General features: G+C 47.5%; 4 protein-coding genes across 5 annotated transcripts; 2 read left to right on the top strand and 2 right to left on the bottom strand.

Moving 5' to 3' along the window:
- Positions 1 to 22: 22 nt before the first annotated feature.
- On the top strand, positions 23 to 5,374 carry LOC105699212 (ATP-dependent DNA helicase Q4). Its single transcript, XM_012424042.1, has 8 exons — positions 23 to 258; positions 349 to 2,436; positions 2,510 to 2,618; positions 2,700 to 3,787; positions 3,860 to 4,195; positions 4,288 to 4,447; positions 4,532 to 4,860; positions 4,934 to 5,374. The coding sequence occupies exons 1-8, from the start codon at positions 148 to 150 to the stop codon at positions 5,159 to 5,161; spliced, it is 4,449 nt and encodes a 1,482-aa protein (XP_012279465.1). The 5' UTR covers positions 23 to 147; the 3' UTR covers positions 5,162 to 5,374.
- A 113-nt stretch (positions 5,375 to 5,487) lies between these two features.
- Positions 5,488 to 7,347, bottom strand: LOC105699213. Its single transcript, XM_012424043.2, has 3 exons — positions 6,893 to 7,347; positions 5,989 to 6,257; positions 5,488 to 5,903 (listed from the first exon to the last, which is right to left on the bottom strand). Exons 2-3 carry the CDS (start codon positions 6,124 to 6,126, stop codon positions 5,511 to 5,513), a joined length of 531 nt encoding a protein of 176 aa, XP_012279466.1. The 5' UTR covers positions 6,127 to 6,257; positions 6,893 to 7,347; the 3' UTR covers positions 5,488 to 5,510.
- Positions 7,348 to 8,844: 1,497 nt separating this feature from the next.
- Positions 8,845 to 24,086, top strand: LOC105699039 (dynein heavy chain 6, axonemal). The gene is made up of 55 exons (XM_023433909.1): positions 8,845 to 8,913; positions 9,002 to 9,158; positions 9,230 to 9,332; positions 9,403 to 9,586; positions 9,651 to 9,820; positions 9,885 to 10,286; positions 10,377 to 10,608; positions 10,670 to 10,819; positions 10,898 to 11,026; positions 11,080 to 11,760; positions 11,821 to 11,967; positions 12,022 to 12,198; positions 12,268 to 12,582; positions 12,831 to 12,967; positions 13,022 to 13,212; positions 13,281 to 13,396; positions 13,457 to 13,602; positions 13,658 to 13,803; positions 13,868 to 14,000; positions 14,058 to 14,274; positions 14,342 to 14,476; positions 14,562 to 14,747; positions 14,811 to 15,012; positions 15,085 to 15,266; positions 15,341 to 15,564; positions 15,626 to 15,837; positions 15,903 to 16,158; positions 16,220 to 16,411; positions 16,484 to 16,708; positions 16,778 to 17,033; positions 17,100 to 17,290; positions 17,350 to 17,522; positions 17,581 to 17,764; positions 17,838 to 18,009; positions 18,080 to 18,241; positions 18,304 to 18,480; positions 18,563 to 18,759; positions 18,827 to 19,072; positions 19,161 to 19,701; positions 19,763 to 19,948; positions 20,018 to 20,190; positions 20,276 to 20,636; positions 20,701 to 20,934; positions 20,995 to 21,135; positions 21,212 to 21,402; positions 21,461 to 21,903; positions 21,964 to 22,164; positions 22,243 to 22,341; positions 22,398 to 22,540; positions 22,602 to 22,772; positions 22,850 to 23,029; positions 23,104 to 23,199; positions 23,269 to 23,469; positions 23,523 to 23,640; positions 23,700 to 24,086. Exons 1-55 carry the CDS (start codon positions 8,908 to 8,910, stop codon positions 23,927 to 23,929), a joined length of 11,220 nt encoding a protein of 3,739 aa, XP_023289677.1. The 5' UTR covers positions 8,845 to 8,907; the 3' UTR covers positions 23,930 to 24,086.
- LOC105699224 (nurim homolog) lies at positions 24,021 to 25,490 on the bottom strand. 2 transcript variants are annotated; one of them, XM_012424060.1, is made up of 4 exons: positions 25,240 to 25,490; positions 24,947 to 25,165; positions 24,386 to 24,869; positions 24,021 to 24,304 (listed from the first exon to the last, which is right to left on the bottom strand). In XM_012424060.1, the coding sequence occupies exons 1-4, from the start codon at positions 25,268 to 25,270 to the stop codon at positions 24,181 to 24,183; spliced, it is 858 nt and encodes a 285-aa protein (XP_012279483.1). In that variant the 5' UTR covers positions 25,271 to 25,490; the 3' UTR covers positions 24,021 to 24,180. The 2 variants fall into 2 exon arrangements, with proteins under 2 accessions (XP_012279483.1, XP_012279484.1); XM_012424061.1 differs by having other exon boundaries at positions 24,164 to 24,304; positions 24,947 to 25,149.

The following is a 25,490-nucleotide window of genomic DNA, read 5'->3' as shown; positions in this document are numbered from 1 at the left end:
AACCTAATTATGGTCGGCGGGCTCGACCTTCGTCGACGTACCGATCAGTACCGATATGAAGGTGCTTAGTGTTGTGGACATGTGAAGATACGTCGAATGACGGAAGAATATACTTTTAATACCCGTGACTAGTATTTTATCGTCGACATGGATCTTCTTAAAGATCCTGTATTCAAGACCAAGTATCAAAAACAGAAGATTAGGGTTAAGTTATGGGAGAGCGACTTCATGGAAAAATACGGACGAAAGCCGAACAGGGTAGGCAGTAATTTAGAAATCTTGAATGAATAATTCTTTAATTATCGTTTTTAACCTTTATTTCATGGAAACATGGTTGGCGTGTTTTAGAATGATATTAAGGAAGCCGACGGCACGATCAGGGAGGCGTACAAAACGTACTGGATGCTCAAAACTCGTGCCTTAGAAGAAACCCTCGTTGACATTACGTTCTCCGATGAAGTACAAGCAAACGTCTCCGCAAACGCCAGTGTTTCTCCAGTGGTAGAGAAAAAGGAAACTGCCAAGGAGACGAGTAAGTCTATGTCCATCAATACAGAGAATATTGCTCCAAATGATTCTTTATCCACAATTATAATTCCTGACATGAAAAGCCCTGTGACGGACTCTGTTAATGTTAACGGAGTTTGGGGTGACCATTTGAATAAGGATAAGGAAAAGGAACCCAAGAGAAAGAAAAACCTGTTAGTTGGTAGATCGTCGTCTTTTAGGCTGTCTCAAAAATCATTTACGTCCGATTCTTTTATTATGCGAAATCCCAGAAAATCCGTTTCGAAGAACAGAATTAAGAGCAAGTCTGACGTAACTGACTCGATGCAGAGCGCACCTCTTGAACAAACTAATTCCGAAAGTATCGAAAATGATCCATTTATAGGGTCCATTTTAAAGGAATCGGAAAAAGTTATTTCTCTGGAAAATAAAAGTAATGTCCAGGCTGTAAGTGCTGTCCAGTGGTTGATAAAAAGTAGTAGCAATTTCGTTACTAGAACCATAAATCAGGGCTGGTTGGACAGGTGCATGTCCGATGGTAATTTCAAACTGGATGCTGCCGACTCACCTACTTCATCCCGAGCTAATGATTCTGGAGTCGACTCCATGGAATGCAGCGTTTCTTATTCAAAAGATACTAAGAGGTTAGAACACTCAGCACAGCTCTCCGACGACGATTTTGTTTGTAATAGCGACTCGGAGGAAGAACATAAAAATAAACGTATTAGAAGTTCTAAAGAAAAACATGGTGACAGTCCTCCAGTCAAGCGTCTTTGCCTAGAAAATACTTCAATGACATTTGGCAGACTTAATCAATCATTAAGTCAGTCAAGTCAGATAGAGTCAAAAAAACTGACTGGAACTGATCCTGAAGTAGTAAATATATTGAATCCTGTACCCAGTGATATACCTGACAATGGAAATAAAAGTATAATTCCTAAAATTGAAGGACAGACCGCTAGTTCCAAAGGGACAAACTTCCCAGATAATAATAAAGAGATCAGTGAATCACCGACAAAGCCAGTGGCGAAGCGAGAGACAAAAGCTGCTCAAAGAAGAAGAAAAGCAACGATTTCATCCGACGACTCTGATTTCTGTAGCGACGAGGCTGTAAATATTCAAGAAACCAAATCAAAGCGAGGCAAAAGAGTTTCAAGTGGGGCAAAGAAAAGCTCTGGTAACGAGTCAAAATCGGGTGCAAGGAGAAAATCTACTCGCATTTCTCGCAAGATAAAGCCCACCGAAGAGGATGACCACATAGAGGCACCGCTAACCGAAGAGACGATACCACCAGAAGTGACCGAACCAATAGAAATTCCTGATGCAGTGCCTAGATTCGCAATGCCTTCCTCAAGTACAGGTGATCTCGTTACCGATTTTTCATTGATGGTGTCAAAGAAGGATTCTAGATCCACGAAGCTTTCCACAGAAAAAGTCAAGGGCAGTTCAACGCAGAGAGAGAAGCTGGAGAAAAAGATGGCAGCGGGCAAGTTGAACGAGAACTTTGTGCGGATCAATTTAAAGAAAAAGGTGTACGTGCGAGGGAAGAAGTCGTTCAATTTCAAGAAGTACAAGCAGAATCAGTGGAAGCAACGGAAAAAGGAACTGGGATCCGGAGAGGGCAGCTTGGATCTTGCCGATTTTGCCGAAAAGTGCGGGACTCTTGAGTGCTTCAAGTGCGGAGGGGTCGGTCACTTCTCGAGGCAGTGCAAGGGCTTGAAAGGTGACGACCTCCTGCCTTTGGACCAGGTCAACGAGGACGACGATGACGAGTTGTTTGCGAGTCTCACGCTGGAAGATGCCGAGAAGATAGCCGTGAGATCCCAACTTCCAGAGCCGATAGAGTTCCTAGGAAACGCCCTTCCCACGGCAGACATGGACGGTGCAGGTGACAACCCTGACTCTTCAGGAAAAGACGTTCCTCAGAAGGTATATACCTTACAACCTCATATTAATTCGCTCTTATTTTCCTACCTCACCTTAAAAAAAAAATGTGTTTCAGCATTTGGTAAGTTACACGGTGCCCCAGGAGTTGGTGGCCAAGCTGTTGCCTCCGCTAACCCAAGAAATTCGGCCACTCTATCCCGTTGGTCCTGACAATTCTATCATAGGTGCGAATCTTATTTATAAATTCCCTTCGTATACTCGATAAAAATCAATTAAACGCATCGAGCTTTGTCTCCTCTTCGCAGAGACCCCTGAAGAGGTGTTCAACGCCCTGAGAATGTTCGGCCACGAGGCGTTCCGACCCGGCCAGGAGACGGCGGTCATGCGGATCCTGTCCGGACTGTCCACTTTGGTCACCCTGTCGACGGGTTCAGGGAAGTCGCTGTGTTATCAACTTCCTGCCTATCTCTACGCGAAGCACAACAAGTGCCTGACCCTCGTCGTCTCCCCGCTGGTGTCCTTGATGGACGACCAAGTGACCGGCGTTCCCGGTTTCCTCTCGGCGGCGTGTCTACACGCTAACCAGACCCCAAAGCAGCGAGAGAAGGTCATACAGATGGTCAAAGAAGGCACCCTGCACGTCCTTCTGGTATCCCCGGAAGCCGTAGTCTCCGGCGAAAAATCCACCGGGTTCGGGGCGATCCTTAGACAGTTGCCACCCATCGCGTTCGCTTGCATAGACGAGGCTCACTGCATATCGCAATGGTCCCACAACTTCAGGCCCTCCTATCTCATGATCTGTCGCATCCTGAAGGAGAGGCTACGCGTCGGTACCATCCTGGGTCTCACCGCGACCGCCACCAGGACCACCGCCGAGAGCATCGTGAATCACCTGAACATCCACGACGGCCTTGCCGGGATCATCTCCGACGTCCCGATACCCTCGAATTTATTACTCACGATCTCTGCGGACGAGAACAGAGACCGCGCCCTGGTGACTCTCCTGCAGAGCGACAGGTTCAAGGAATGCAACTCCGTAATCGTTTACTGCACTCGGAGGGAAGAGTGCGTGAGGATCGCGGGTCTTCTGCGGGCTTTCCTGCAAGGTACGAGTCAAGGCAAGAAGACCTCTTCAAGGATTTCTAACGTGGCGGAGGCTTACCATGCCGGACTCTCCGCGTACCAGAGGAAGGCGGTACAGAATGCCTTCATGGCTGGGAATATTAAAATAGTCGTAGCTACGGTGGCGTTCGGCATGGGTGTGAATAAAGCGGACATCAGGGCTGTCATCCACTACAACATGCCCAGCAGCTTCGAGAGCTACATCCAGGAAGTGGGAAGAGCCGGGAGGGATGGTCTGCCTGCGCACTGTCACCTCTTCTCCAATCCCAGGGTATGTACTTATCGGTAGATTCTCTTCCTTGCACGCGAAGCTTTATATCCGTACCTTGAAATCGATGTACAGGAGGAAGGCGACATGTGGGAGCTACGGCGACATATCTACGCGAACGGAGTGGACAGACACGTGCTCAGACAGCTGATCCAGAAGATCTTCGTGAAGTGTGGATGCACGGAAGCTGGGAGGTGCAAGAACGGACAGAGATGCCCTGGCCATGAAGTGGCCATCCCCGTAGACGAGACCGTCAACGCTCTGGACACCTCCGAGGAGATCATCTCGACTCTCCTCTGTTATCTGGAGTTACATCCTAAGAGGTTCATCAAGGTCCTGTCATCCGCGTACGTGACCGCGAGAGTGACCAGCTACAATGGGCCAGGGTTTCTGAAGATCGCAGCCAAGTCTGTAAGGACCATAACCATGCACGTGGTCGACTGATTTATTTTTTTTTTTTGCTGGGTATCAGTGCTTAACTCGAAATTCGTTTTTAATTCCAGTCACCGCCTCTGGCCATGGCCTTTGCCCTGGCCTCGAAGAAGGGCATCGATCACGATACCAGCACCGTCATTGAATTTCCAGTGGTCGAGGTGGCTTCCACCATCGGATGGGACAGCGGCTTCGTGAAGAGTCACCTGAAGAACCTGGAATGGATAACCGGTAGGCCGATGGAACAAGTCGCTCGAGATAATCTTTGTCTCTGGGTTTAAGTTTATTCCTTTTCTTTTTATTATCTCCATACAGTGAACGGCAAGTCGAAACGCTCGCCGATCTCGGTGCGCTACGACACTCTCGGGTGGAGATTGAAGGTACCTGGGGATTACACCGACGCCGAGCTGGACGAGGCCCTGGACGCGTTGGTCACCCGGACACAGACTCAGGAGGCCTCGCGAATCGCACAGCTCAAGACTATCTGCACAACCTTGAGCGAATTCAGCTTGCCTGCCATTCGGCACTGCCTCGAAGTCAAGGAAGACCTCGTCGACAAGTCCGAGAAACTGAAGCATCGCATTCGGGATTACTTCCAGACGGAAGCCCCTTCGACCGCGGTTACCGAAGTCGGGAAATTGGAGGTACCGGAGGGTGGACATTTCTGAATCTTTTACGTGTTCCTTACGGGTGGTTTTACGTACTCGTTTCTCGTAGGAGCTGCCGAACGAGTCGCAGGTAGTTAGCGACATCCGCAACCTGGTCACTAGCTACAGGGACACCAAATTCACCGGGAGGGTCGTGGCGAGGATCTTCTACGGGATCCAGAGCCCCAACTATCCGGCCCTCGTCTGGTGTCGCTGCAGATTCTGGAGAGCTCATTTGTCGACGGATTTCAACGTGCTACGTCGTATCGCGAACCGGGAGATCCTCTCCATGCTCTAGAACCTCTCTTCGAGGCCGTCGATATCGGAATTATGGATTATTTCTATGAAGTCGGGCGTCCCGTAAAATCGTCTCATTTTAACTGACCTTGCGGTCTCATACATTTCCGTTTTTCTTTTTTCTTTTTTAACCGACTCAACCTATGTACCAGCGTATCCAGAAGATCTGGATCGCGTTTACCAGGGAAATAATATAAATGCTTCACAAGACTGACATTAACGAAGGCGGTTGCGTTCCTCGAGGATATTTTAAACTACCGAGGGAGATCCTAAACCTTTATCCCTTATAGCTTCGACTTCCGTCGTCGCGGAAGACGAAGTCGGGGGAGACCTTGTTATACGCGATTAGCTCAGGTGACGGCTCTCTTCATGTAGTAACACTGTCTCAGGAATTTATGCATGCGGATTTCTTGCAACTTCTCGACCCGATTCATGCAGTTCTCGCTCTGGCAGAGGGCGCAGAACTCCGAGGAGATGGAGTGGAAGGGCGAGCGGAAGTAGACGTTGGCGTCCTTTAGGATCTTGTTCTTGTGGTGGGCCCAGACGTGGCAGACGACCTCGAAGATCGTCAGGAGGACGAGGAACCAGCAGGAATAGACGATGGCTGGGAGGAAGAGAAGGACGGGGTTGATCTGCCCGAAGGACGTGCCCACTGGGACCGGCTCCATGTCGGCGTCGCTGGGCCTCCGAGTCCTCGAAGAGCCTTCCATCCCGGCCAAGCCATCCTTGAACTCTCGGGGGATCTGGAAAGAAAAGTCGTCACCACCCAGAACAACGATGATGGGTTATTGGATCCTAGACGATCCCCATAACGAATTTATACGTCACCTGGAAAGGAACCCGCCGACGAGCACCGAACTCCGTCATGCTGGGAGCCTCTGGTTCCCCTGTCTCGGCGTTGTTCCCAGGACCTTCTAGCTTCGCCAGGATCTCCCCGGTCTCCTCGTCGACGAGGTTGCCCTCCATGGAGGATTCTCTAGGACCTTGCTTTTGCCCTGACAGAAGTGGAGCTAAGAGCCAGCCGGAACGTCATCGGCCGATGGGACTCTGAGACCACCCGGGGTCACTTCCCGGATGTCGGAGGCCACCGGGATATTCTAATAAGCAGAACTTTCCACGGTAATTCCCTCTCTACTTTAATCGCTCTGTTTCTAAGTCAATAGCGAGGCATGTAGATCGAGTCCATCGAGTCCTCGTCCTCCTCCCTACTCTTGTTACAGGTGCAACAGGTGCAGCCACACCGCCTGCAAGGACCTAAGATCAGGGTGCAGAATGCTCGCATTATGCAGCACATCTCCAGAGGATCTTTCGGGTCTTCCTTTTCGGACTTTCCGTGTTGGAACAACCCCTTTGACAGGGAATGACAAGACCGACAATTGACTGCGCTCCTCGCTCGTCCACGAATTACCGGGCGACTCGAAATCCCGTCACGATTCCTCGTTGCTGAGTCACCTTCCCTTCTCCTCGACCACGGCTCGCGATAATTATTCCAATTATTCGGATTATTCCCGAGTTTTGCACCTGCAAGCGGCTTGGCTGACCTCCTGCACGCAATTGTACCGAGGTTAATGCATTTACCGAGGGCCCTCGTAATGCGTTCAACGAGGGCCAAGGGTACTCGCTTGTACTCCCTATTCGACTTTGGACCTCGAATCGTATCTGCCACTCGAATTGAATTATTTTTATGTCTAGATTTATATTTAATCCGTCGCCCCAATTATTTCGTACTTACTTGTAGGTAATTGCGGCTCGATGAATAATTGAGAAACGTCCCACGGAAATTGCGTCGCGCAATGGGATTCGCACTTTCTAAGGCGGATGAAAAAGGAGGGAAATGGGGAAAATCACCAGGGGGACACTGAGCGGTTTATTAGGAAATTCTTTTCGCACTTGGGTGGATTAGAATCCGGCACGCACTCTTGGTGCGCGTATCGAGGAGTACTCGCAATGGGCTCCTTGCTTGCGCAATCGAGAAAGCCTTCGAGGAAGAATGGAAGGGAGATGGAGAGAGGGGAACAGGTTTTCCTCGACTCGAAGCCTCGCTTTCTGGGAGAGACCGAACGGATTTAATTGACATGCCGATGGATAATGTATAATCAATCCGAAATGTAGTCGAGTTTGTTAAATCGATAGGGCCGTGCCTTTGTATCCATTGTATGTTGACAATGCGAGGAACCACGAGGCGCAATCGATATGTAAGTACAACCTCCTGTCAGTTGTCATTCGCACGTGGCGCAGATGACAGCTTGACCCTCCCTGAGACTCAAGAATAGTTTAAAAAATATATATATATATTACAATTAGTATTTCGTACCCGAGTACTCTGAGTACCGAAATATGGAACGCGGAGAGTCGACGGGAACGTCGCCGACGACGAGTAGTGGGTTTTCCTTTGAATGTCTCAAAGGAGGTGCCGATAAGGAAGCTGTGCTCGAATCTGCCAATGATAAGGATGAAGATGAAGAGGGGAATTTTTTAAACGTCCCCCTGGAGTCGAAGGAGAGCGTCCTCATGGACAGGTGGTGTATCAAACCTGCGGCTTCCTTCTCGGAGTGAGTCCTCTGGTTGTCGTGTACTGAAAAGAAAAATTCCTGGGAATTTATTTTGGAGCCGTTTTCTACCATTTTTTTTCACGACTTAGGCCGGGGGCTGAAATACCTTTTCATGTACCTCACAAGAAGCTGCTGGAGATGATCGAGCACAAGCGCGAGATCCACGAGCCTCTGGTGAATATTTATAAAAAATTGTTAGGTTCCATTTTTTTCTTATTCAACTCGAGATATTTCGCTGAAAAGGGGGAAATGTCCTTTTTCAGACAGGATTCGCGGCTCGGCAGGAGGAAGTTCGGAGGAAAGTCTGCAAGCCTTCGCTACCCTTGGTCAGGTCGAGGGAAGTCACCTTCGCTACCGAGGACGAGACTTTTCCGTCTCAAGGACCTATAAAGAGTAATCTCGCTTCTCTTATTTTAGCCAGAATTGGTTTGGATTCATGGCCTGATCCGCACTCGTGGTTTATGGTTTTTAATGACAGTACAAGTGCAGCGCAAGGGCAGAGTCCTTGGCGACGAGGAGGAGTTCGGCAGGACGAAGGCGCCTCGACCGCCGGTAATGGCGGATCAGCTGGCGTTGGTTGAAAAATTGCGGGCCGACTCGAAGGACCGATTTTATTACATGATATATGCGGTGGAACGGTCGTCCGAATTTTTTACTCCGTACGCTTTGAAGTACGCGTTACGTCCTGGGTAGATGATATTCCTTAATTGCGACCGGCCAAGGAGTCTTAATTATTTCCTGCATTCCAGAGTGATTCCTTACGAAGAGCTGGAAAAGACATACATGACGATCAGCACCAGAGGCGTGACACAGTATAGCCCTGAAGAGATCACCTTCACCTCTCTTCACCTGTGGGAAAGAGAATACAAGTATTACCTAAAGCTTATAAAAGTAAGGTCACTTTAGATCGATTGATCACCGAGGCCCAGAGCTCACCAGCAGGTCCTTTAATTCTCTTCAGATCCAAACGTTTATAATGTTTCGCAAGTGGAAGGCCTTTTACGTGTGGAGGAAGACAATAGCCCGTAAGAAATTCAACTGTGCGCGTACTCGTATGGAGCAAGACCTCTTCATCTCGGATCCTATTTTAAGCAAGGCTTTGTTAGAGGTGAAGGCCATGTGCGCCGTATTCCTTGATTCGTCCTTTGTCGACACAGGAGTCATCGAGAAATTGCCATTCTTCTTGTTCGCGGAGATGCAGGTGGACGCGTATTCTCGATTAATGGTCTCCTTAAATTTTGAATGAGGTAATTTCTGGTTTTTTAATATTTTTTTTTTTTGTATTCAAGCTGGCCAAACTGGAACTCAACAGGAGCAAGCTGGACGAATTTCGAGTGTTGGCCAAAGACATTGTCAACAATGCCTGTCTTGCAGCTTTGCTCCGGGCTGGATACACCCCTGACGACTCCAACATCACCATCGAGCAGACTGCCTATGGGAAACTTGGTTGGTATCTCCTGATAGCAATTTATTATCCGATTTCTTACTCCCTATACCTTAGTTTGTAAATTACTCAGGGGAATTCGGCGGGACCAGGTTCAAGATGCCCAGAGACGGCATCCTGAAGATGAGCTACATCGAGCAGGCTCGGAAACGAGAGAAATGTTACAGATTATCCTGGTAAATTGTTTCCACGAGGTTTATAACGATACCTGGCGTCCAGGTCGATAAGCAGTAATTCCTTTTCAAGCTTCATCCACTTGATCGACTATATGCAGACCAACATGATGCACTGCCTACTGCACAACACTTACAGAGAGCTTTTGAGAGCTCTCGAGTTGCATACAGTCTTTTTACCACCGGATTCCTTCTTCGAGGAGGCCGAGATCGACTCCACGTTCGTCCCTCGACGCGACTCGAAGTGCCCTATAAACGTAATTGCAGAGGAAAGAAAAATAATTATAAAAATTACAGAGTCTTAATTCGAACTGTTTGCAGTACCCCTACTTCGTGGTGGACCTGATTATCTCCGTAAGGACGAAAATCGCGATGGATCCAAGCGAAGAAATAATAAAATACGTAATCTCAACCTTGCAGTCCATGTGGGAGGAAAATCTGGACGCTATCAGACCTTTACTCGACGACCCATTTTTCCACCCGTTCACTAGGTACGTCATAAAATAAATTAATAATGCTAATTGTGGGCTAAGAAATATATCAGAAGTCTTGCAGGCCAATGATCAACCATAAAGTAGAGGGCCGCATCGGTGGCAACCCTCCCCAGATTTTAATCGTCCTGAAGGAGGACCCCATGATGGTGGATTTTAAGCAACAATTAACGAGGGTCCTCCAGGCGAATTTTTCCGCGGTTAAGAGGTACTGTCAGCGCTTCTCGGACATCGAGATATTCTTCCTCGAGGACATGCAGCTCGACGAGAATATTATCCGGGAGAATCGGCAATGCGACGTCCTTCGATCCTGGTGTGCCAGATACCAACGGGAAGAAGAGGAGATAACGAAAGTCGTGGATTATCAGCACCTTGGTATTTTCGACCTACAACTGGAAAGGTTTAAAAATCACGCTTCTCCTGCGCCGAACAACAAACAGCAGGTCCTCAGAGTCGTGATGCCAGGGTGGGCTGAAAAATTATACGTTTAATTAAATAATTGCACATTGATATATTTCACGAGATAATCAGCTGATCGAGCGTGTCCTTTCGGCAGGATCGGAAAGGCCAGAGTGGACGCTCTTCTGATGGAGGCCATCGATGCCATTAATTATCTGCAATCCGATCCCATCTCGACGGAGGATTTCGTCTCTTACATCAAATTCGTGGACAAGGCTCAAGAAAATGTCGACAACATGGAGGCCCAGCTGGAGTACGTGAAAGAGTTGTACGACATCATGGAGGAGTACAAAATCCCCGTGCCGGCCGAGGACATTGCCAATTATCTGGTAAAATCAGCCCTCCTCCATCTAACCGATACATCTTGCTTATGTATTAATTATTAATTAGGGAATAAGCGTGCAATTTACCAGCCTACGTCTAGCCGTTGACAAACGCATGGAGGAGAGACCAAAGTTGGTCTACAAGTTCAACGTCCAGATACAGAAAGACATAAACGCCCTCGTTGATAGGATATCGATGATCAATGACGAGGCCGTCGTGAGTGTTACTGAAAAATCCTGTAATAAGGTGTGTACTTAATTTATATTTATAATTAAATCGTCAATGGCCCAACAGCAACCTTGGCTTCTGGATGCCGAAAGCGATGCCGAGGTTTGCCTGAGCACTCTTAACAATCTAATCGAAAGATTAGGAGATTGCGTTAACGCGGCCAACGAGTACAGAGCTCATCAGAAGAGCTTCAAGGTAAAGGTAATGATTAATTAAATTTTATGCCGCCTGCATAAGTCTCTCTTCAGGTCGAGGTGACCAAATTCGAGATCCTGGACCAAGTGACGAGCGAGGTGAAGATGCGGAATCTCCTCTGGGAGAGTGTCGTCAATTGGGAGAACGCGGTTAAACAATGGCAAGCCGCGGATTTCGGCACTTTGAACGTTGAAGATGTAACGGCATTCACTATGCGCAACATGAAGAACATAACTCAGCTGGAGAAGGGTCTGCCGGCGAACAATATCCTCCCTGAATTGAAGGAAAACGTGGAGTTGATAAAAGACAAGTTGCCTATTATTGGCTACTTGAGGAATCCGAACCTGAAGACGCGCCATTGGGGGAAGATCGAGACCTTGCTGGATTACAAGTTCAAAGCTGACGAAGAGATCACTTTGGATTTGCTGGAGAAACTCGGGGCCTTCAGATTTCCAAACGAACTCATGGAGATCTCTTCGGCTGCCAGCTCGGAAGCCGGCCTGGAGACGATGCTGAAGAAGGTGGAGGGCACCTGGAAGAGCTTGGAATTTACCGTCCTACCTTACAAGGAGGCCAAGGATGTCTTCATCTTGGGGTCCCTAGAGGAGGTCCAGACCGCACTCGATGAAAGCAACATCAATATTCAGACGATAATCGCATCTCGATACGTGGCTCCCATCAAGGCGAGGGTCGAGGACTGGACGAAGCAGCTGGACCTCTTCGTCAAGACGCTGGTACGTGTTCCTTTCCCCGTCTCCTCTTAAAATAGATTGAATAATTATTAAAATTATCAGGAAGCCTGGCAGTATTGCCAGCAACAGTGGATGTACCTTGAAGCGATATTTTCCGCCCCTGACATCCAGCGACAGCTCCCAATCGAGGCAAAACTGTTCACCACGGTTGACAAGTTCTGGAAGGACGTTATGAGGAGGACTGCCAAGGTAAAGAATCACGAGTTAAGGAAAATAATGCCTGTAAGTTAATTTCAACTCCAGATGCCCCTGGCCATGGACAGTTGCACTCGGGATGGACTGTTGGAGAAGTTCGTGGTGAACAATCGACATCTCGATCAGATCTTGAAGTGTCTCGAGGCCTACCTCGAGACGAAACGCGTAGCTTTCCCTAGATTCTTCTTCCTGTCGAATGACGAGCTCCTGGAGATCCTCGCTCAGGTACAGGGGGTGAAGAAATTTTCCAGGGGCGGAAAAATCACTCCAGATGGTACCCTTGAAAATGCCTAGACGAGAAACCCCCACGCGGTTCAAAGGCATCTTCAGAAGTGCTTCGATGCGATTTTTCGCCTGGAGTTCGCCACAGCCGGAGCCGACGAGAGTGGTGCGGAAGCAGTTTTGACCACCGACATCGTCGCCATGATTTCTCCCGAGGGAGAAAGGGTTCCTCTGGGAAAAGGTCTCAAGGCCAGAGGAAACGTCGAGGATTGGCTGGGGAAGGTCGAAGAGTCGATGTTCATGTCTCTTCGGAAAAGAATGAAGGCTGCCATAGTGGACCTTGAAGAGAGAGGAAGAGAGCTCTTCCTCCCTGACCATCCGTCTCAGGTCGGTCCAAAGTCGAATGCGCTTCAATAAATAGGGAGAACAATGTTCTTACCTTTTTTACCTTTGCAGATAGTGCTGACAGTGTCTCAGATATTCTGGGCCCGAGATGTCCACCTGATTCTGGAGTCCAAAGACAACGTCGACGACTCGATGAAGGCTTTCGAGCAGAAGTGCTACTCCGTACGTTGCTTATTAATCGCTATATTTCTGTATACGATCAATTTCTCCCTAAAGCTCCGATCCTCTAGGACCTCAACACGCTGGCTGCAATGGTCAGAGGTGAGCTGCCTAAATTGGTGCGAGACGTAATTATCAATTTAATTACCGTTGACGTGCACGCCAGGGATATCATCTCCGTCCTCGTGGAGAACAAGACCAGGTCGAGGTGAGGATTCTATTTTCGCCTCGCTTCTTCTATATTTTATATATTTCCACTTAGCACGGACTTCGACTGGACCAAGAATCTGAGATACTACTGGGATGACGAGATAGACAATTGTCTGGCAAGAATGAGTAATGCCGAATACCTGTACGGATACGAATACCTGGGTGCCCAGAAGAGACTCGTCATTACTCCACTGACCGACAAGTGTTATCTCTGCCTGATGGGTGCCCTACAATTAGATCTAGGTAATGACCACTTATAGTATAAAATCAAGGAGAAAGAATATACTTATATAAATTTATTCCAATCTCAGGAGGTGCTCCAGCGGGTCCTGCAGGAACCGGGAAGACGGAGACCACCAAGGACCTTGCCAAAGCCTTGGCTATTCAGTGTGTGGTATTCAATTGCTCCGAAGGCCTCGATTTCAAGGTAGCCTTCCAACATCCACATCGTAGGGTACCCAAAGGTAACAGATTTCTTTACTACCAGATGATGGGCAGATTCTTCTCCGGCTTGGCCACTTCGGGAGCCTGGTGCTGCTTCGACGAGTTCAACCGAATCGACATCGAAGTGCTATCCGTCATTGCTCAGCAATTGATCACCATCAGGAATGCCAAAGTTGCCAGGCTAAAAGAGTGAGTTCACTCCTTAATTAACAAACTAATGCCCCATTAAATTCATTATATATAGATTTATGTTCGAGGGCCGCAAAATCAAGTTGGTGATGTCCTGCGCCGCTTTCATTACCATGAATCCTGGATACGCAGGTCGTACGGAATTGCCTGACAACCTGAAGTCCCTCTTTCGTCCCATTTCCATGATGGTCCCTGATTACAGTACGCTTATCGATCGTTTGTCAATTTTCCAACCAAGGGTCCTACCATTCGTCCACTCCTTTAGAGCTCATTGCCGAAGTCACTCTGTACTCCGAAGGATTCGAGTCCTCGAAGCCGCTGTCGAAGAAGATGACCTTGATGTACACGTTATGCAGCGAGCAGTTGTCCCAGCAAGATCACTACGACTTTGGGATGAGGTGATGATAAGCTTAACGATATCTTACGGCACTTTTCAATTTTTCCGGTATTTAAAGAGCGGTGAAGAGCGTCCTGGTGATGGCTGGGAGTTTGAAACGTGACAATCCGGACAAGAAGGAAGACGTAGTCCTGATTCGCGCCTTGAGGGACAGCAATCTTCCGAAATTCCTTGCCGACGACGCCGACCTCTTCTATGGGATTCTGGGCGACCTCTTCCCGGGGGTTGTCATTCCTGACGAGGACTATGGGGTCCTCAAGGACACCGCCATCACGGTGAAGCTCTGAAATTCTACCGCAAAAGATTTTTTATTGCTTAATCATTTTATTTCTATCGAGGTAGATCATGGAGGAGGCGATTCTACAACCTGAGGCCTGCTCATTGAACAAGGTCATCCAGCTGCACGAGACCATGGTGGTTCGTCATGGTGTGATGCTGGTCGGACCCAGCGGCTCAGGAAAATCAACTATCTTAAGAGTATCCATCCTTGTACCATTTTTTTTTCTTTTTTTTTTTTTTTAATCAAACTCCGGTACAAAAATAATTCTCGAATTATTTCCAGACTTTACGGGACACCTACACACGCCTCCATGAAATGGGAGTCCCTGGGCAGTACTATCAAACTGTCCATATGTACGTTGTCAACCCCAAAGCCGTGACAATCGGCGAATTGTATGGAGAAGTCGATTCTCTGTCCAGTGAATGGCGAGACGGTTTGCTGGGACTCATAATTCGGCACGCTTGCTCGGTAAGGATGCGCCAACTATGAACAATAGTCTTTTCGAAGGACTAACTCGCATATTAATTTCAGTTCACCACCGAAGATCACCAATGGGTCGTTTGCGATGGACCAGTGGACGCTGTGTGGATCGAGAATATGAACACCGTGTTGGATGACAACAAAATGTTGTGTCTGGCAAATTCAGAGCGGATAAAATTCACGCCTTACGTCCACATGGTCTTCGAAGTAATGGACCTGTCACAAGCGTCGCCCGCCACTGTCAGTCGTTGTGGTTAGTTAGAAATTTAATTTTCATGTTCATCTAGATCAATTGAGTAGGATCGTTATCCCAGAATTTTTTAAGGCATGGTTTACGTGGATCCATCGGAGCTGAAGTGGCTTCCTCATGTCAAGACCTGGTTGAAGAGACTGCCCGACAACGTCCTCAACGAGGCGCTTCGCGAGATGATCCTGGAGTTGTTCGAAACCTATGTAGAGGATGGCTTGAACTTCTTCAGGAAGAACTGCGACCAAGCTATCGCCCAGGTAATCTCTTGGAGAAAAATCTCGGATCCTTCCTGATGAGCTAACTCGAATGCCGAATTTTTTTTTTTTCCTAGGTGGACGTGAGCAAGGCGAGCATGATCTGCGCCATTCTGGAGAGCATCCTGACGGAGCCGGGATCTATTGACAAAAGCGCGGAAAAATCACGAGTGAAGACGTTCGTTATCCAGTCTTTTATATTCTCTTACCTCTGGGCAGTCGGCGGAAACGCCATCGACTCTTCGAGAGAGGCCATCGAGCTCTTCGTCAGGGAACAGTTCGAGGACAACCCGGACGCACGGTACGTCGAAGTTATTCGCTCGTCAATGTTCGATTTCATGATTTAATCATTCCTGCGGTAGTCTTCCGGGTTCTGGGGACCTGTGGAGTCTGTACGTGAACGTCCTGCATCGCCGTATGGAGCTGTGGACCAAACTGATGCCAAAATTCGTGTACAACAAGGACCTGCCTTTCTTCGAGCTCCTGGTGCCGACCATAGACACGGTGAGGTTCGGCTACATCATGCAGAAGCTCGTGGAGGTCGGAAAACCTGTCCTAGTTACCGGAGGAACTGGTTAGAGATTTAATTTTGAGCTCAGCTTTAAGAAGGAAAAGGTCATGGATTTGTAAACCCTCCAGGAGTGGGGAAGTCGGTGATCACCAAAATGGTCCTCACCAGCCTGCACAGGACGGGATCCTGGCTGTCGATCGTCCTGAATTTCTCGGCGCAAACCAGCAGTATCCGGACCCAGGAAATCCTCGAATTGAAGCTGGAGAAAAAGAAGAAGACCCTTCTGGGTGCGCCTTTTGGCAAACGAGTCTGCGTCTTCGTGGACGACGTCAACATGCCGAAGTTGGACACTTACGGGTCTCAGCCACCCATCGAGTTACTGCGGTAAATATCGATAATTAATAATTATTTCTCGACTGTTCAATAATCTGGCTAAATATCTCAGTCAGTTCCTGGATTTCCGGGGATTGTACGACCGCGATAAATTATTCTGGAAGGATATCGAGGACGTCGTCCTTGCGACAGCCTGCGCTCCTCCTGGGGGAGGAAGAAATCCCTTGACTCCTCGATTCGTCAGGCACTTCGGCATGCTCTTCATCCCTGCACCTTCCGAAGAATCCCTCAAGGCGATATTCCGGTGAATATCTCCCTACCTGAAAATAAATAATTCCTGTAATTAATTGGCATTAACAATTCTTCCCGAATACAGGTCTATATTAAGAGGGTTCCTCCAGGAGTTTACTCAGCCAGTCATGGACATCGGCGATCGACTCGTCATGGCCACCGTAGAAATTTACGACAGGATAGCTCTCGATCTTCTGCCAACTCCAGACAAAAGTCATTACGTTTTCAATCTACGCGATCTATCCAAGTGCATTCAAGGTACCATGCAAGCGGACCCTTCTATTGTGAGGGAGCCTAAACAGATGCTGAGGTGAACAAATCCCGAAATTGTTCACCACGCTTCTTCGTACTAATTTTCTCTGAACCTCCGGATTTTCAGACTGTTCTACCACGAGTGTCTGCGAGTTTTCCACGATCGACTGACAAATCCAAAGGACAAGAGTTACTTCTACCGCCTCCTGACGAGCACCTGCTCCAGGATTTTCGGAGACCAGGTAATACCTGTTCCCGACGAGGAGATTATCGAGCACCCTCCGATCCTGCTTTTCGGAGACTTCATGGCGTTCGGTGCCTCCAAGGACCAAAGGATGTACGAGGAGATCCTGGACGTCCAGAAGATGAAGACGGTTCTTCAGGTGCGATTTTTGCCCAGATCAATCTCGCCCTATCATTTATATTTACTCATTGTCGCGTATTTCCAGGACTATCTGGACGATTATTGCATGGAGACGTCGAAGGACATCTCCTTGATTTTTTTCATGGACGCGGTAGAGCACCTATGCAGGCTAGCCAGGATTTTGCGATCCGAAAGGGGAAATGGTCTTCTGGTCGGAGTTGGCGGGATGGGGAAACAGAGTCTGACCAAATTAGCATCCCACATGAACGGCTACCGGTTTGTAGACACGTTTCAAGGTAGTCGAACCTTAACTACGGTGCAATTATTTCCCTCAGTTGTTATCAAATCGAAGTCAGTCGTGGGTATGGTAAAAATTCCTGGCACGAAGACCTCAGGCGATTTTACTTCAAGTCCGGGGCATTTGCGGAGCACGCGACCTTCCTTTTCACCGACAGTCAAGTTGTACTCGAGGAGTTCCTTGAAGATATCAATAATACCCTAAATTCTGGTACCTTAGTACGTGACTTTAAAAAAGCCGCCGATAATAAGGAAAATTATTTCTCCAGGCGAGGTGCCCAATCTGTTCGAAGCGGATGAACTGGAAAAGGCCATTATCGCAACCAGGCCAGCTGCCAAAGCAATTGGAATTACCGAGGACAATCGCGATGCCATTTATCAGTATTTTATCGACAGAGTGAGAAACACCCTTCACCTGATGCTGTGCATGAGTCCTGTCGGCGACGCGTTCAGGTTAGTCGTTAATTATTCATTAATTCCTTGCTCGCCATCCGTTCGACGTGACGTATTCCGTTTTACTCCGTAGACGACGGTGTCGAATGTTCCCATCTTTAGTTAATTGCTGCACCATAGACTGGTTTAGTAAATGGCCAAACGAGGCTCTCCTTTCGGTAGCCGAGAACACACTCTCCTCGACTTTTGGAGAACACCCCGAGAAGGTGACAGCCCTCTCCACCATCTGCGTCTCCATGCACGAGGTGGGTATCGTTGAGAAAAAATATGTGTCAATAATATTACGGAATATTAATAATAAAAGGCTCTTCACAGAGCGTAGAAGCGATGACGATTCGATTCTTCGAGGAAGTCCGCAGACGGTATTACACCACTCCGAGTAGTTACCTGGAGTTGTTGAAGCTGTACATGGCGACGACCTCTAAAAAGATGGAACAGATCCTGTTAACGAAGAATAAAATCGCCAATGGCCTGAACGTAAGGCAACTAGCTGATCAATAATTCGTTACATGACCATACATCGAGTTTTCATTACGTAGAAATTGTACGAGACGAACCAGACGGTGGGGGTCATGAAGGAGCAGCTCATCATCCTGGCTCCAAAGCTGAAGACGAGTTCCGAAGAGGTTGCCAAGCTGATGAAAGTCATCGCGAGGCAGCAGGTGGAGTGCGACAAAGTCAGATCCGTAGTAGCTGCTGACGAGGCCGTTGCCAAGGTGGACATCAAAAACGTGACGTTTAATCGCCACTTCTTCGGCTGATATTATTCCACGTTGATTTTTAATTTCTATCTTCTAGGTCAAAGCTGAAGAGACCGCGGCTCTCGAGGCCGATGCCAGGAAGGACCTGGAGGCTGCCATCCCAGCTCTCGAAGAGGCGCAGAACGCTCTCGCCGCGTTGAATAAGAACGACATCAACGAGATAAAGGTCTTCAACAAGCCTCCTCCTCTGGTGCGATTCGTCATGGAGGCGGTGTGCCTGCTCTTCGGGGAGAAGTAAGTCGTCCTCCTTATCAATCGACCTGTAAGACTCGCGATTAGCATGATTTATTCGCTTCCGGAGAACCGACTGGCCTACTGCAAAGCTGATGCTCTCCGACGTGCACTTTCTCGACCTGTTGATGGCCTACCCGAAGGAGGACATCAGCGACAAGCTCCTGAAGAAATTGCAGACCTACGTGACCAATCCAGAATTTCTGCCCGAGCTCGTGGCGAAGCAGAGTAAGGTCTGCAAGTCGATCTGCATCTGGGTGCGAGCTATCGATGGCTACGCGAAGACCTTCAGGGTCGTCGAGCCGAAGAGGCAGAAGTACGTCTACTTCCTGAAGAGCTTCCTGAAGGACTTCCTTCTTCCTGCGATATAATCAACGATATTTAAATTATCATCTCTGACGTAGATTGGCAGGTGCGGAAAAGGAGCTGCAAGCCATTGAAGGAGTCCTGCGAGAGAAGCAGTCGCAGCTGGCCGCTGTGGAGAAGAAGATAAACGATCTGCAAGCTCAGTACAATCGGGCGGTCCAAAATCTCGCGGATTTGGAGTTCAACATGGCGTTGAGCGAGGCAAGGTTGAACAGATCCGGCAGACTGACGACTGCGTTGGCCGACGAGCAGGATCGCTGGGAAGAAATGATGCTGGGATTCGATCAGCAGATCGCAAACGTACCTGGGGACGTGTTGGTAGCCGCAGGAGCTCTGGCCTACCTGGGGGCATTCACCGACGAGTACAGGGAAGAGTTGATGTCATCGTGGCTAAAGAAGTGCGAGGATCTCGACGTGTCGACCTCCACGAATTTCAGCTTCATCTCGGCCTTGGTGGATCCCTACGAAATTCGGTCCTGGAACAGCTTCGGCTTGCCCAGGGACCAGGTCAGCACGAAAAACGCCATAATGGTCACTCGAGCTGGGAGGTGGCCCCTCATGATCGATCCTCAGGAACAGGTGCGAGGGAGTGTTTCTAAAAATTCTTTCAGAATTTTTAGAATTTATTTATGCTCCCCAGGCTAATAGGTGGATCAAGAACATGGAGCAGAGTAACAATTTGCGGACCTGCAGGATGACCGACTTGAATTTTATGCGAATCATGGAAGCTTGTATAAGGATCGGCGCCCCGATGCTGCTGGAAGACGTCGGGGAGACTCTCGATCCCAGCTTGGAACCTGTCCTGTTAAAACAGACTTTTACACAGGTGCTAATTAACCGTCCGTTTTTCCTTTCGCCCCGTTTTTGGAATTATTACTTACCCACGTCCTTTTAGGGGGGACGGCTTTTAATCAGACTCGGCGAGAACGACGTGGAGTACGACCGAGCATTTAGGCTCTACATCACGACCAAAATGGCGAATCCTCATTACCTACCCGAGGTCTGCATTAAGGTGACGATAGTTAATTTTACGGTGACCTTCTCTGGATTGGAGGATCAGCTACTGGCGTGAGAGGCTATTCTTCGGCGTCTGCTCTTAGATTGTTCAACTTCCTCGGGCTTATTAATTTCAAAGAATATTTTCCTTCTTCAGGGACGTCGTGCGCCTCGAGAGACCAGACCTGGAGAAAATGAGGAACGAGTTGATCGCTAAAATCAATGCCGATAAGGCCCAGCTCCTCAGCATCGAGGACAAGATCCTGACCCTGCTCTTTCGCTCTGGGGACAATATTCTCGATAACGAGGAGCTGATCGAGACCCTGAACGACAGCAAGGAGACCTCCGCGATTATTGGCACTCGGCTGGTGGAAACCGAGGCCACTGAGGAGAAGATTTCCGTGGCCAGGGAAAAATATCGCAATGTCGCCACGAGAGGGTCCGTATTGTACTTCGTGGTCGCCAATTTGACGGAGATCGACCCCATGTATCAGTTCTCCTTGAAGTACTTCTCTCGAGTGAGCAGTTTTACCTTCCGTCGAATTCATATTCCCGTCTTCTTGAATTCTTCTCCTTCTTCAGGTCGTCAACTCGGTCATCGAGACGGCGGAGAAGACCCTGGACCTGCAGAAGCGACTTCGGATTCTGTGCGACGAGATCACTCTTGCCGTTTACATCAACGTCTCTCGCGGTCTGTTCGAGAGGCACAAACTGGTGTTCAGCTTCATGATGAACATTGCGATTTACCTGAACTCCAAGTTGATTAATTACCAGCAGTGGAATTTCCTTCTGCGTGGTCCAACTCAGATGAAAAAGGTACGCCCTTGAACGGAAATTCATGTGAGCAGATTCCTGCATTTGGTACTTTCAAACCAGAGCAAAAAGCCCGACGTCCCAACTCTCAGCGACTCCATGTGGGACTCCGTAAACTATCTGTCCACTACTTTTGAACATTTCTACCCGATACTGGAGGATGTCTTCAAGAGGATCCACGTGTCCATCGAACATTTCGAAGAGGTGGTAGAAACGCTGTCTCATATGTTTCTGCATTCTATCTGTAAAGGAGAATTAATTAAATTCAATTTATTTACAGGAGATCAACGTCGTGCCCACCAACAACCAGAAATCATCCCTTGAGTGGGACTCGATCCTGGACGACATGGAGAAATTAATATTAATTAAGGCGTTAAAGGAGGAGAAGCTGACTTTTGCGATAACAGCTTACGTGAAGAAGAACATGGGCCAGCGATTCGTCGAGTCGGCGCTGATTTCTTTACAGAATTTGTACGTCTACTGGATCTTCGTCTCCTCGGTAGAATTTATATTTTTTCTTAATTTCCAGATTCAATGACACGTCGAAGACCACGCCTCTGATCTTCGTCCTGAGCACAGGATCGGATCCTTTCTCGGCCTTGCAAAAATTCGCGACCGAGATGGGCTTCACGGACAAGTTTGTGTCGATATCTCTGGGACAAGGACAAGGCCCGATTGCGGAAACTCTCGTCAGAAGAGGGACGGCAGACGGAGGATGGGTATTCCTTCAAAATTGCCACCTGGCGACCTCTTGGATGCTGTCCATGGAGGAGATGGTCATGGACATCTCGGAAAGGCCGGACTTGGTGCACTTCGACTTCAGGCTCTTCCTCAGCTCCATGCCAAGTGCATCCTTTCCCGTGTCCGTTCTCCAGAACTCCGTCAAAGTCACCAACGAGCCCCCAAAAGGTCTAAAGGCGAACGTCAAGAGGGCACTTTTCGACCTGGAAGAGGATTTCTTCGAGATTAATGGTAAATCTGCGGAATTTCTGCGCGGACTGATTTTTACCGTGCCGCGATTTTAATCCGCAGTTTTGGAGGACACTTGGAGGCGCATCGTCTTCGGGGTCTGCTTCTTCCACGCCATTATACAGGAGAGGAAGAAATTTGGTCCCCTAGGGTGGAACATCCTCTACGAGTTCAACGACAGCGACCGGGAGTGCTGCCTCTTGAACCTGAAGATCTTCTGCGAAACTGACTCGATCCCCTGGGCGGCATTGATATACACCACTGGTTCGCTATCTTTAATCATTAATTAGACTTAGATCTTCGATCTCTTCGGGTCAGGGATCTAATTTTCTCGTTCTCCAGGCGAAATCACGTACGGCGGCAGGATCACCGACAGTTGGGACCTGCGTTGCTTGAAGACCATCCTCGACGGTTTCTTCTCACCCAGGACATTGGAAAAAGGTCTTGAGTCTCTGGTTTGTCAATTGGGATTGTCCTACAAGTGCTCGTTATTCCAGAGTACGCGTACTCGCCGTCGGGCACGTACTATTGCCCGTCTTACAAGACTCTTCAAGAGTACCGAGACTTCGTGGATGGCTTTCCCATCATGGAGGATCCTGAAATCTTCGGCATGCACGAGAACGCTAATATTATTTATCAGGTATGTTTCTCGAAGGAATTCTTTTCTCAATAATTGAAACCATCGACTTTTTCATTCTTAGCTCAAAGAGACCAGAGACGTCATCAACGTCATCATGGAAATTCAGCCGAAAATCGGAGCTGGGGCAGGAGGCAAATCCGCGTCGGAAATCGCTTATGAACTTGCGGACACGATTGTGGCGAGGATCGCAATTAAAATCGACCCCGACGAGTGCCACAAGGACCATCTTAAAGTAAGACTATTATTTATTCTGTGAAAATTTTATTTTATCAGCTACCGGCATGCCTTGATTAATGATTGATTTTAAAGAGAGACAGTGCAGGCCGATTGCCATCGATGACTACCGTCCTCTTACACGAGGTTGATAGGTTTAACAAATTGTTGAAAGTCATACACGCGAGCATGGAAAACCTCCAGCGAGCTATTAAGGGTTTCGTCGTCATGTCCGACATCCTGGAGAAGGTTTTCCGAGCCTTGGTCAATAATCAAGTAGGTTCCATCAAGTATAAAAAAAACTGAAATATCGCATTAAAATAATCCCACGGAAATTCTGCTTATCGTAGGTGCCCGAAATATGGCACAACGTGAACGTCTATCCTTCCTTGAAAACCCTGGGAAGCTGGATAAGAGATCTGGAGCTCAGGATTGACTTCATCAGGGTAGGCGATGATCGAAGTGGCTGAAGAATTCGATACTTTATTTCCGGTTAATAATCTGCCCACTTCCAGATCTGGCTGATCGATGCCAAGCCGATTTCCTTCTGGATTTCTGGATTATCCTTTCCGCAAGGATTCATCACGGGGATGTTACAGACTTATGCTAGAAAATACAACACACCGATAGACATGCTTAAACTAGACTTTTCGGTGACAAAAGTGACCCTGGATCAGGAGGAAATTGAAGCAGCTCATCGAGACGCGTCGAAAGAGGTAGTTTTCATTTCGTAGTTTCTGATCAATTTTTATCTTGTCTTTTGATTAAGGTACCGCAAGCGTACAAGGATCTTCGTTCACCTCCCGATGGGATCCTGATTCATGGGCTGTACATTGATTCCGGAAGGTGGGACCTACAGTTTATGATCATCGTCGATGCGAACAAGGGTAAACGCTTATAAATAGCTCGTGATTTTTTTGTTAGTTATTTTATAACTATTTTTCAGGTGAAATGTATCCACCGTTGCCGGTGATGCACGTCATTCCGGTATTGAGCTTACCGGAAAATGATCCCAGATATGTGTGTCCACTTTATAAAACCAGCATTCGTGCTGGAGTTCTCTCAACTACAGGACACAGTACGAACTTCGTGGTCGCGATTTTACTTCCTTCTGCCCGCAAACAGTCTTATTGGATCCTCAAAGGAACGGCGCTTTTAATTCAAATCACGAATTAAATTCCACCTTCGATGCAAACTGCCTACGGTTCACTGCAACAATCCCTCGAAGATGTTCGGTCAGGTACACAAAGATGGATAAACTTTACACTTTAGGGAAACGTTTTCTTGTACCAAAAGATAATTACATAAATAGTAATAAATAATTCTAAACCTAGGGTTTAACTCTCGCAGCTCATTTGTAAGGCACAAAGCATCGTAGTATGTAGAGCTAAATGAATTCTGTCATGTAGTGGATAAGGTAGATAAGCTTAAAATACTTCTTGTCGTTTCTTTTGAGCAACTATTGAATAGTACTGATAGTCTTTCTCATCGATGAACCACATCAGAGGCATGTACACCGTGAAGATGCCAGCTAATAGTAATCGGTCGATTCTGCAAAATACGTGCACAGAAGTTACAATGAATTCAATTAGATTATTCTTACGAATCATAAGATATGGGAATGTTTCTTACGTCATTAATGGATGAAGCCACAGTATAATTAAAAACCCAGTAAAACTGGGGTGACGCATATGACTGTAGAAACGTTGCATTTCTCTTGATTTTAAAGACATCGGGCATGGTCTTGCGGATAATTTGTACATAACTTGTTTCAATCCCACTAACTCCGATACGTCCATTACTAAACATCCACAGAATACAAGAAACCATCCGACAAACTGAAGGGCCGTGAAAAATAACCATAGCTTATTGCTGTAGGCGACGTCGACGTTCCAAATCGTAATCCATTGTAAGTATTCCCAATTGTTCATTAATACATGCAATACAGCAGCACTGCTTGCATTGTATAAGCCTCGTTCTAAATGAAACAAATTGATCTTCCAGTACAAGTGCTTTATCAAATTACTAGCCATAACAGAATGCTGTAGTATAAAAATGATTAGCAGACATGTGTCGGTCAGTAGAGCTGTTACCGTTGGAAGAACAAGGCTTTCCTCTGTAAAAAATTATTTATTATACACCTTGTTAACCAATCAATAACCCGAAGTTAATATCCACCTTGCCTGCCATTACCTTCACTCCTGGAGTGAGCTAAAGCTTTCTGACCATGATTATATGATGACAAGAAATTCACAAACAAGGTTACGACATAGCCCATATAACAGATACTGACAGCGCAGACTGTTAAATTGACAAACTTTGGAAACTGTTTAACTATCTGCATTCTGACGTATGTATTGGAATACACCTGAGAACACCTTAATTTATTACAAACTCTGCAACCAAAGGAAACTGTAGTACAACCGGTAATTAATAAGGTTATTTATAAAACTCTCCTCATATGACACATCCTTTGTCTCACTCACGGCCTGTAGGAATGTGGTAATATTGTACCATCCATCAAAAATTGTTGACATACTCATTCAGTTATTTGTAAACATTGAAATTGACGATTACTTTAGAGGTTACGTTTGTGGTACCAGAAATCCTTAGTTCACGTTCTAGTAGCGCCAAAATAAAGTCCCTGCAATAGTTTGAACTAAAAGGCGCTGTGGACACGTTTCTTATTGTCGTATCGTGTATCACATCGTGCCTGGGCGGTCGCGAACTGTAATAG

Source organism: Orussus abietinus, unplaced genomic scaffold (genome assembly GCF_000612105.2).
Source record: "Orussus abietinus isolate OABI.00-Male unplaced genomic scaffold, Oabi_2.0 scaffold3, whole genome shotgun sequence".
Lineage (NCBI taxonomy): Eukaryota > Metazoa > Arthropoda > Insecta > Hymenoptera > Orussidae > Orussus > Orussus abietinus.
Note: the sequence above shows the minus strand (reverse complement) of the source record. Positions and strands in the feature narration are given on the sequence as shown.